Raw genomic sequence first — 12500 nt, forward strand, 5'->3', positions numbered from 1 at the left:
AGTAGGGTTGGGTACCGAAACGCGGTGCCAATAGGGCACCGGTTCCGACCTAAATGGTAGTAACGAGACCGAATAAGAACGAAAATTTCGGTGCCTTATTTCGGTGCCTGACTTTACACGACACTCAACAGCAGGTAACGTTAGCCTACCTTTAGCTAGCAGCTGGATTAAACAGGGTTAAAATGCTGACAGCTAACGTTAAACAGTGTAAAGTGTGACGTATTTCAACACCGGGACGCAACAGTCTGCTCTGCAGCGCAGTAGATGCCGACGTCGGAAAAACAAGGACGGTGCGTTCACTGAAACTGGTAACCTACAGCCCCACAGTGCATTCAAAGTTATTGTAAAATACCCTTTTCCCATCTGGTGGTTGTTTTTGTCATTCAACAGCAATTTACTGGTGAAATAAGTTATTGTTTATTATAAGTTATAGTTATTACATTACTATTAAATCATTTCATTTTTACCATATGGCCGTAGTAATAAACAAGTTGTTCTTCAATGTCGCCGACTGTTGTTTAGTACCCTTCTTTTTTTTCTTCTTTTTTTTTTACTTTCTTAAAAAGTATCGGTTCAGGCACCGTTTAGGCACCGGCACCGTTTTAAAAGTACCGCTTTAGCACCGGTATCGAAAAAAAAAAAAACGATACCCAACCCTAATCAGCAGTTCTAGTAGAATGGAATTCCGGCACTTCTAGTGTTAAGGTTATTGCACACTGAGCCCGAAAAAAAAAAATTGTCACGCACAATTTGCACACTGAAGGCCAGATGTACATACATTTGCGAATGTAGCGTTATCAGCGCCATGGCCAACCCGCAGAAAGCGCACGCTGTGATACATCAGCTTACGTCGTATTTACCAAACCTGCAGTTCATCGGGTAATCTGCGCCTTTCTCCGCCCACTATACCGTAAATTGCGCAGTAGCAAAGCGTTAAGTACTGGTGCTATGATACGGCTGAGTGCAGACTGCGATATTCCCACTGCTGATGCTATGACTGTTTGAAATGATCCTAAAGCCAATATTTGTAATGTAGCGAGGAGTTTAACAACTGCTGGAATGGAATGTGAACGCTGAGTCGGAGATTCAATGTCATCTTTGATTTCTTCCAGTAACTGTAATATTGCATGGCTGCTTAATCTGTAACGCTTAATGATTGTGTTCACTCAACTGAAAAAGTGTGATCCTTGTGGCAAAAATCTCTTCAGCTCGTCTCCTTGGCCTATGTCTTCGTCTTGCTCGGATTACTGCTGCCATTTCACCAGGAGGCATATGAGAGGAAACCCACTTCCAGGTTTACACCTGCTTTTAAGAGGTGGAGAATTTTCACCGCAAAATAGAGGCACGCTTTCACGGGTGTTTTTTGTACAGACCGCGGAATACATAATTAGGCGCACTTTACACTTCCCCTCCCATCTCTTGTTGGGAAACTCCCACTTTCCCCTTCACCCTCCCATGAATGCATATGCATGACACGGAAAAGCGCAATTTGCCATTTTCAGTTCCCGCGACAGGCAATCTGCGCTTTTACCTCAGTGCGGCCTGTTTGTACATACCTCGCCATGCTTTTACGCGCACGTTGCCGAGTCCGATGCGTATTCATTAGTCCGTTGCTAAACATTTCGTAAAACAATACAAAATGTGACGCTGCTGCCTGCTCTGCCTCTCCCTTCTTCTCCCTCACTTCACCCTTCGCTTCTCTCTGTTGACAGTACCGTTACCTCGCTTGACCGTCCTCTCTGTGTCTTTCGGTGGTGCATTTCTGGATAGGCTCATGCCTTGTCCTTGTCAAAAACACATAAAAATGTTTTCTGCGGATGCAAAAAAACGCAGAAAATTGAACCTGTCTGAATTTTTTCATGACGGACGAAATTTCCGGAGGCAGTGTGTACACATCACTGACACAACGTGAGGTCGTATTTATTTTTTAACGTCTGAATATTTCGAACATAAATTTCGGCCTCAGTGTGCAAGGACCTTTACTGTGTGTCTCTTTGTGTGTGGTGGCTGAGGCAGGCCTTCATGAAGTCCACTGGTAGAATTTCTTAAACAGAATTTCTGTCTTATTTTGACTTTCTTTGTCTAAATCTCTGTTACCAACAGCCTGCGCACCAACCACCTTTCTAATTATGTACCAGTCCAGCACAGCCCTTATCATAGAGTGATTGCCTTGTGCCACTATCAACTAAACAACTAATTGGGCATCAATATTACTGGCTGCGACGCAAACTCGACTATATCCTTCTGAGGTGGAGTGAGACAGTGTAGAGTTTTAGACCATGAGAGAAGTTCAACTTATTGCCCAAAAGCAATGAGCTTCCAAGAATAAGAAGCCACTTATTATCTTTATGAAACACAACTCAGGAATATTCCAGCTTGCTAACGTGTCTATGAACCCAGAACACTAAACATGGGATATCCTATGAGCTCTTCTTGTCAACAGCAGTGGACATACTGTATTCACAGACAGAGGCGTTCGCAGGTTCAACACTCAAATATTACACCAAGCTGAGTTTGTTCTGCCTCTCAAACACGATGTTGGTTGTGGCGCTTTTGCAGACTCCACGTATATATTGTTTGTTTTTTAGTGACCAATTACAAATATTTGTATCTGTGTAGTGGAATTGTAAAGTGCACAACCCAAAAAATGTGCATCGTTGGGACGGCCTCTAGCTCACCCAGTAAGAGCGTGCAGAAAAAAAAAAGAAAAAGTGCATCATCGGAGATACTCTCAATACTCTGCTACTAAAACAAGTTGATCTGTTGATCATCTACAGTATCTATGGTTTGTAGGGTTGCACCAGTCTAACAGTATCAGTACATGCATTACACACATTTCTAAGCATCAAAACGAATCATCATAAGTATCGTTCCTTATTAGCTGGTGAATCTTCCAAGTATTTTTGTGAACTAAGGCTGGGCGATATATGACGATATATTTTCAAACAATATAAAAATGTCTATCGTACATGCAGTATTTTTCTATATCGCTTCAAGCGCGACGTTAAAAAACCAGCGGCCAAACTGCGTTACGGCAATATTTACGTCATTTGGACGACGCGTTACGTTTGGATCCTTGCACGTTATGTTTTGCACTACAGTTCTTAATAAAAATGACAAAAATAGGCTTTACCATGTGGTTATTTCGTACAGACCATTTCATTATTTAATTAATTACCGGCGAACATGCTATATCATGACATATATATCGTTATCGAGATAAAATGACCTATATTGGGATAGGAGATTTTGGATATATCGCCCAGCCCTAACTCAAATAAACTGCAGGCATTCACACAATCTTCCATAACAACTATGCTGTGTTTTACGTACAGCTCTGGTCAACGCAGCAGGCCACAGCATGCAGAAAGTTACAGATTTCACCTTTAACAGCGCTGGTGTTTGACCTGCAGACTTTGCAGGTCACCAGTCCGGTGCCAAAGGGCTACGAGAGACCAGGAGGAGAAGAAATGGAAGAGGACAGGAAGGTTTACATCATCACAGACCTGGCCACAGCTGGCCCAGGACCTACTCTTGGGTGACTTATATCCTCTCTTCTCTTTCATACGCACACACACACAAATGTGTCTGGACCCTAAAGACATGAGGCTTGCCAGAACCCTGCTCCGACCTCATGAGGAGAGATGGAAAGAGAGTGGAGGGAGAAATACAGATGAACAGTAGATGGAGGGATTCTGTAAAATGATGTACAGCAGCTGGAAGGGATGGAAGGAGGTACTGAAGAAGGTTACTGTATATTGAGGGATGGCTGGAAGCCTAGAAAGAAGGGAGAGGAGGGGAGTGTACATCCCATTTGGGTAAGGAATATTAACTACACTTCCTCTGATATGGTTAGGCACACAGTCCACTGACTACAGTGTGAGGTCAGTATACGCTCGATGGTGTTTTTTGCCTCCAACGGCGCCTTCCAGGCAGCTAACCCTAACCTTAACCCTAAACATAACCATTGCCGCGCTGCCTGGGAGGAGACGCAGTATACCTGCACACAATCATTTCCTAATTTATGCCAGAGAGCTATATATAGTCAGGTCATGTTCAACACAAATATAGAGTTAGGGGACCTACCTGTAGTTCTGTCTGAAAGAAGAACTTCTGCGGACACTGGGAACAGTCGTAGATCTTGTCTTCCTGGCCATGGACGGCAAAAATGTGCTGCTGGAGCTTGTTGGCCTGCACAAACACTGGGAAAAGGAACAAAAACAGCACAAGTTACACAGTGTTTATTAGTCAATAAGCACATGCTTACCACAACTGAATTCAACAGACCAAATCTTAAGGAAATGAGCAATAGGGAACATTTGAGTTGAGATTTGCCTCTTAGGCAAACTAAAAGATGAATCTGCATTGTAGTGGACATGTCTGTTGCTGGGGCTAAACCAAAGGCAACATCATTTACCAGAACTTTCAAATTTGATTAGCTATCATACTTTGATTTTTGAATGGTTAAGTCCAAGCTTTGGAGAAAACGGATCCTGTGTCTGTCTGTGAAAGATAATTGAAGGTTTTAAGAGAGGATTCAGACTAAAGTACATGTAGCTATGTATTACTGAACTGTAGATTCAGAATTACCTGAATCAAGAATCCAGAATCCAGAATTAAGATCCGATCTACTGAGGTACTGTTTGCAACTGACTGTTAAAATGAACACTGATGAGTGCAAAATGAGTTTTCAGTACAAACAACCCCACAAACACCAACAAAGCAAATGAAGGGCTGACTGAAAGGAGGGAGTATATGTGACAGAAAGAAAAAAACGGAGGGGATCAGCAGAAAGAAGGAGAGAAAACAGGAAGAGCGATCCTCAGCAGACCTTGTGATATTTATCAATAAATTATCTCTTTTATCTCTCTTTTTTCTTTTTTACTTCCGCTCCAGTGTTGTCTCGTACACTTTTTTTCTCTTTCTTTCTCTCCCCTTTGTTTCAGTAAACTTTTGGTTTTCACTGTGTGTGTGTGTGTGTGTGTTGAATTATTAAGCCTCCCCATAGGAGTGGTGCCCATCTTACTAATTCATAAGCCACCAAGGAATAGAGTTAAAGTTTAAAGCATTGCTGTGTACCTGGGGGGAGTGAGGCACACAACGCAAGACAAACTCAACAACTGAGGGAGGGAGAGGGAGCAGTGAAGTGACAGGGGGGGGGGAGAGAGAGAGAGAGAGAGAGAGAGAGAGAGAGAGAGAGAGAGAGAGTATGGGGATAAGGAGTGAAGAGATGGGAGGGAGTGAGAGAGCAAAGGCGCAGACTTAGTTTCTAGTAAATTACACCGAACCTCAGGTCTAATTTGGTCATCCAGCATTTTGTTTGGGTCCTCCAGTGGATTCAAGAGACACAAGGTACTTCATATTTGGCATGTTTGGAGGTAATATTGCATGGACTTTTGCACATGCAGAGTTTTGTCAGTAGTTCTTCAGCAGCAGCACCCTGCTGGAATATTACTCCCACAGTTAGACATGTTAAAACAAGGAATGTTCCTGATGTGATCTTACTGTTAACCCAAAAGACATTTACTCTACTGTATGCATCATGATGCAGGTAACCCAGAGAGAGCCATTTACTGAGCTACTAGGACATGTACTGGAGCTGATTCCAGGGGAGATTTAAGTGCAAACATTGCTTCCAGCTGCAATATTAACATCATCTGGCATTTTTACCAAAATAAGTGACAAGCTGTGACCTGTTTGGTGCTTAGAGAAGGTGTGGTGGTGGTAGTCTAGACTATCCTTGGTGGCATGGCTATTACACTTTTGGCTTCATATTCATCTATGATTAGAACAGTTAACATACTGCGGTGCAGCTAAAACACAAAGCAAAACAGTTCTACAATATTCATTTAGTATTAGCGTAAGACTGATACAGTGCTGTAAAATGGATATGCACAAAAGGACAGAATGGAAGAAAATGCTGAATGATATGTATCCCTTATTTCCTTAATACTACCGAGGAAGTAAAGTTTTCGGCTCGGTTTGTCCGTTTGTCAGCAGGATTACGGGGAAACTACTGGCCTGAATGTTCTTGAAACTTGGTGGAAGGGTGTAGCGTAGGCCAAGAAAGAACACATTACACAAATTAATACACAAATTACTTTTCACTTTTGTTGACATTGCAAGATAGGAGATGAATGTCAGAATAATTGGAAAAATGAGTTCCTGAAGGGAGAATTCACACCGCATTAACATTGTGAGATAGGGCATTCTTTGGCGGAGGTCTATGCTCTCCGAGTGCCCTTCTACTTGTTAATAGTTTCCTATGGTATACTAGAGTGAAGTCCCTGCTGTGTAGTTTGTGTATGTATGCGTTCTCCGTGTCGTTGTGTCCATTTTAAATGCAAAGCCGATAGGACACAAGTGAGTAGGAGTTTTCTGTGCTGCGGTCCTTGAAGGTGAATGTGGGTTTGCGTGTGTCTGTCTCTCACCTGTGAAGCAGACGGGACACTTGAAGGTACCTCCCATGCCTTCGAAGCTGTGCTCTATCAGGTGGCAAAGCAGCTTGGCAGGTGAATCAAACATCTGGTTACACAGCTTGCATTCGTGATTGATGCCCTCCTCTGCAAATAGGAGACAGACACACATGTGTAGGCCGGGTTAAGCAACATAAAAACAGCAACGTATGACATAATTTTAGAATATTATCGCAACACTCACGGCAGATGTCTGCACATACAGAAACTGTCAGACGCGGTCAAACTGTGATGTACATATACTGATGTGTGAAGAAAAAAAATGATACAGATAAAACAGAAAACCGGTAGACACAGATAAGAAGAAATGCACTTGTAAACCATACAGCAACGACAGGTATATCAATAGAATGATGATGATTAAAAAGAATGAGGTACATTCACTAGTTTTAACTCTGTCACCGTCACAATAATAACATTAACGATGGCTCTGTTCCAGCAATTTACGCGGTGCAATGCAGCGATTAGTGATTAGTTATTAATTACACATGTGCTTGGCAAATCAAAATGTCGGCTGTGAAAAAAGTCTAACTTTAGTTTCACTCCAAATGTCCCCATTCGGTCATATTCTATTTCTAACTAACAGGAATTCAAAATACACAATGTACCACTTGTTTCAGAAACAATATGACATAGAACAGCAAACAAATGAAATCATCGCACCTCATTGGGAGACATTTTCATTTCATTTGAAAAACTATGAATTTAGGGTTCAGCACCAGATCAGTTAAGTTGTCAAGTCACACACTCCTTCCTCACCCCTGCTGCATGCCCTCCTTTCATTTTTCCGTCTCCCTTGAATACTCCCCCAACACTCACACACACCAACTCCAGTGCCATATCTGCCCCAGCTGGTAATTGCCTGTCCTCCCCACCGGGGCTGTGGATGATCTAGCCTTCCTATAGCCATCCTCCTTTCCCTCCCTCTGTCCTCGTTATCTGCCTTCCCCCACTGCAGTCATTCATCCATCCCTCACTTCGTCCGTCCCTCTCTCCATGTCCCCTTATCGCCCCTCTTGGTCCATCACTTGCTGATTAATTTGTGTGGGCTCCAATTCAAACCCCTCACCCCTTGTTACCTCTCTTCAGATATACTATGGTTTCTTCCCCCTGATTTTCAGTCGTTAAATGTCTCTTTACTACCAAGTCTCTCTGTCCATACGTATGCTCCATCAGACATACTTTATAGAAAACATTTTCTATGAACAAAATACATACTGTAGGTCTGTCGACTGTCTCCACGGCACCGTGTCAGCGTTGGGGTATGGCTACACTGGCTTATTATTCTGGGAAAGGGGGAAAATATGCTCTTGGTTGTCTGTATTTCTTTAAACCAATCTCAATCTTCTTGGGTGGCGTTAAGCCACGGGTACAGCAACAGTGCCCCGCCCCCCCAAAAAAAGGAATAATGAGAAAGATCACATTCAAATATAATCAGGCATATCTTCATGACAAACACACAATAGACTTGTCCCCGACCCTAGCCTAATTCCTTCCTGGTTATTCTCACTTGTGATTATACCAAGGTTTTTGTGTGTCTGTGTGTATCTGTGTCTATTTTTAGGAAGGTGTGTGTGACATCAAAGCACCCATGGTGAAAGGCCAGATGAAAAGTGGGCGTCATAAACACACAGACACACGCATCCCGTGACGATCAGGTCTCCTGCCTGTTGTCCTTATCGCCGTGTAACATACCGGACCAATGCCCCAGTCGCCCACACACACACACACACACACACACACACACACACACACACACACACACACACACACACACAGAGGACTGTAGAGCCTGGAGACATCAGATGGGGTTTTCTGTGGGCCAATCTGTGACCCCTTGTGGAGTTGCGCGCACACACACACACACACACACACACACACACACACATATAAACATGCATACACACAGAGACGCACAATTCATGGTGAACACAGTCAGTGTCTTTTTTGTGTGCTTTTTTCTCATTTATCTCATGTCCTGTAAGTGACACACACACACACACACACACACACACACACACACACACACACACACACACACACACACACACACGCAGACAACATTCAGAGCTGCAGGGGATCGCAGGGTTAATAACGTCTTCAATCATACATCTATGACACCCATACTGACTATTACACACACGCACAAAGATTCCTATCTCTCCTTGCCTCAAAGGCCGACACAAGGGTGCCCTAATCCCGTCTCAATAGCTGTGGGGGAGTACGTGTGTGTGTATTGGGTGCCACATGGGCTTATATGGATGAGATGGTATGCTCCATGGTCCTGGTCCCCAAACATCCCCTGTCCACACACACAACACACCCACACCCACACACACACACACACACACACACACACACACAAACCTCAAAGGCTGCAAGGTTGTGTGCGGCGCCAGTGTGTCCGAGACATACTGAGACAGATAGAGGTTCATTATCATTTACAAGGAGATTGAAACAGCAGGAGAGAGTCACATGGAGTGAGACACACAGTGAGAAAGAGGGAGGGAGGGAGGGAGGGAGGGAGGGAGGGAGAGAGGGAGAGAGAGAGAGAGAGAGAGAGAGAGAGAGAGAGAGAGAGAGAGAGAGAGAGAGGGAGGAGTGTACATCACTACCAGATCAATCAATTCAATTTCATATTTTAATTATCATGTAAATAGTCCTTGTCTGAGTGAAAGTATGCTTTGATTTAACAATTACTTTTTTTTAACAGAATAGAAGTAAAAGACAAAACTGAGAGAAAGAGATAGAGATACAAAAGGCACTGATAGAGACAGAGGGTAAATAGGTAAGCAATGCCTACGCTTCAGTGATCTCAGTGTGTGTATGTTTATGTGTGTGTGTGTGTGTTGGCTCTTGCCCTCATTAGGGGAAATGCTCTCTTTAGAAGTTGGCTCACACTTTCCCACGCCACCAGGATCAGAGAATGTGGTCAAACATCGGCTACCTTTACATGTACGCAGCGACGTGCCTATTACCCGTAGTCCATGAGTTTAGAATGGGACATCCCCACTGGTCTAATATATGCTGTGTATGACAATGTCACTGCAGGTATTCTAGTTGAAACTACAAAAACTAAAATCACCAAATGCATACATCGCATTTATAGAAATGTGGTCATTATGACTCCTAAATTATATGCGCTCTACGCAACCCAACTCCAGCAATGTACATAATTACACTAACTTACCAGGGTATGCTGTTATGCCTACTTGAGTCATAATGACAGTATATATACAGTACATAAACATATGGTAGAAGAAGGAGGCAACACGTAACACAAATGCCCAGTGGCTAGTAGATCTGAGAGTAGACCACAGCAACCTCCCAGAACAAGACCTAGTAACCACCACGTCGGCAGACATCCAAGAAGCGAGTGTCTCATATGAATAGCAGGACGACACTAGGGTCTGATATGATCCACACCTACTGGCTAAAGAAGCTGACTGCACTCCATGGACGCTTGGCAGCACAACTGAATCAGCTGCTGAGAGAGGGGACCCACCCGCGTTATTATGGAACCCACGCAACTTCTGGGCAAGACCCGGCCTTCAACAGCATTCGCAAGGTAACGGAACCCGATTTGTTCAGGTCCTTTCCCCTGACCAGTCAGCTATCCTAACGTTAACTACTCAAGGTCAATGCCTAACCCCAACCGATCGGGCTGCTTCGTAGGGCGGGACTTGTTGTGTTGTGTTTAAACCCCCTACCGCTAGATGGCTATGCTGAGATGCACCACTAGTGTCCTTGCCTAACAGTGCCTAGCAGTGTTTGACTTTTTGCTAGAAGCTAACAATGTAGCTATGGCTGAACTTTGGCCTACTTTAGCATATAAACATTAGCTCACTAAGAACCTGTGAACCACAATCCCAAACTGGTAGTTTGATTTTCTGTGTACTGAATTGTTTACCTAAAGTAAACTTCTTTGACTTTTATGAACATCATGTCTTTTTTTTAAATAATAGTTTTTCTAAGATGATATCGCCTTACTCACAGTATCGAAATATATTGCAATATATATTGAATCGTGACCCATGTATCGTGATACGTATCATATCGCCAGATTCTTGCCAACACACAGCCCTAGCTCAATACATGAAAAAAAATTAAAATAAATCACATCAGATCATAATTTACAATAAAAAACTGTGTATTTTCATTGATAAGCCATCCAAACTAGGGCTGCAGCTCAATTATTCTGTCATTATTATTATTTGATCAATCATTGAGCCTTTAAAATGTCAGAAAATAGTCAAAGACGCCCATCACAATTTCATATGGCTTAATGTGACATCTTCAGACAGTTTAAAACTCAAAAATATTCAACTTGCAATCATGGAAAAAATCGCTGACATTTGACAAGCTGGGACCAACAAATGTTTCACTAAGAATCCAAATAGTTGTTGTTTGATTTTCTGTCGATTATTTCAATAATATATCCTTTCCTCAACATTTCATCAACACAAACAGAAAATTGCTTCTATAGTTTTATTCTTCCGTATCTTTTTTTTCTCCTGTATGTGGGAAAATGTGCAATCATATGTCTGGAGCACCACACACAGGATGACATTAATTAAGCCATCAGCCTTACAAAAGAAACTTTAGAAGCTAATCAACGGTCAATCAATTATTGGTTGAGTGAAAAAGTGGCTACAGATGAAAAAAATGAACAAAAACTACAGTGAGAGAGGGAAAGAGAAAGACAGAGAGACAGAGAATTGAAGGGAAAACAGTGAGGTGCAGAGAGATAATTGGGCTGTCCGGAACAAGGGCATAGGGGGAGGCCTCCAACGCTTCTGTGTGAGTGTGTGTCCCATGAAAGAGTTCCCTTTTCTGACAAATACATTGTTTTGATCAGTGTGTGTGGGGACCGCAGTCTCTGTGTGCTGTCCCCCTCTGAGACCCAGTCCGTGTGTGACCCATGGTGAGATGACAGAGTTGTAGAGCATCCTGCCGTTACGCTTTGTCTCACAGAGTGCATTTGATCCACCAGCACACACACGCTCACACACACACGCACACACACGCAGACACGCACATGCACATGCTCACACACACGCTCACACTCACAACCCTGGGAGGCCTATGCTGGGCTACAGAGAACACGTGGGAGAGAGGGATGAGAGGAGAGCATGAGAGAGAGAGAGAGAGAGAGAGAGAGAGAGAGAGAGAGAGAGAGAGAGCGAGCGAGCGAGGCAGGGTGAAGGTTAGGACTCCGAGTTTGTTAACATAACAGAAAATTAACTTTTTCGGCTTTTTAATGCACATTAAAGCAAGTTTGGGGATTATTTAATACCTTTCAGGAAGGATTGCTTTAAGTTGTAAATCTGGTTATGGGGTATGTTGTAATATATATATATATATATATATATATATATATATATATATATATATATATATATAAATAATAATATGTAAGGAGCATGTATACTTTGTAAAAATGTGTGTCAAGTCCTTCTCTCCCTCTCTTTTTACACTGGTAATTGTTAAATAAAATAATAAACCCTTTCCATGACTGAACGAGCATTACACAAGTTTAAGCTTACCCGTCTGATTTGTCAAAGCCATGTTCCAGCTGTGCTGACAATTCCTATAATGTACAGCTCACTGTTCTTAATTGGTTGCTATGCCAACTCTGCTGCACCGACACACTCCTACCCACAACCTCAGATCCCCTGACGCCAACCTCCTCGCCCCTCTCACCCGGTTCAAGCACCGGACCTGGGGGGACAGGACCGTGTCCATCGCTGCCCCCCTCCCATACAATTAAAACAAATACAACACCTGACCAGGGCAGAATAGCACTCAACTACAAAGTGTTCACCATTGTCAAGGCCCTGCCTGTAATTGTCAACATGAACATTTCATGCAGTTTTATCTTACTGTATGTTCGCAGCAGGCAGCAAACACCATCATTCAAACAACATATCAGATAGGGCAGGCAGAGACAGAGAGAACAAGACAGAGAAAAACAGCTTTTAAATATGACAGAGTGAGAGAGAGAGAGCTTGGCCCGACTCCAAA

The 12500-nt window shown here is 43.0% G+C and overlaps 1 protein-coding gene across 4 annotated transcripts in view; it reads right to left on the reverse strand.

Moving 5' to 3' along the window:
• Positions 1 to 12500, reverse strand: part of znf423 (zinc finger protein 423) — a 167491-nt gene that overhangs the window by 15403 nt on the left and 139588 nt on the right. For all 4 annotated transcript variants that reach the window (XM_036003136.1, XM_031294812.2, XM_031294811.2 and 1 more), the window contains 2 exons: positions 6432 to 6563; positions 4087 to 4202 (listed from right to left, as the gene is read on the reverse strand). In XM_036003136.1, coding sequence (XP_035859029.1) covers positions 4087 to 4202; positions 6432 to 6563 — 248 coding nt within the window. The remainder of the gene's footprint in view (positions 1 to 4086; positions 4203 to 6431; positions 6564 to 12500) is intronic.

This window comes from Sander lucioperca, chromosome 7 (assembly GCF_008315115.2).
Source record: "Sander lucioperca isolate FBNREF2018 chromosome 7, SLUC_FBN_1.2, whole genome shotgun sequence".
Classification (NCBI taxonomy): domain Eukaryota; kingdom Metazoa; phylum Chordata; class Actinopteri; order Perciformes; family Percidae; genus Sander; species Sander lucioperca.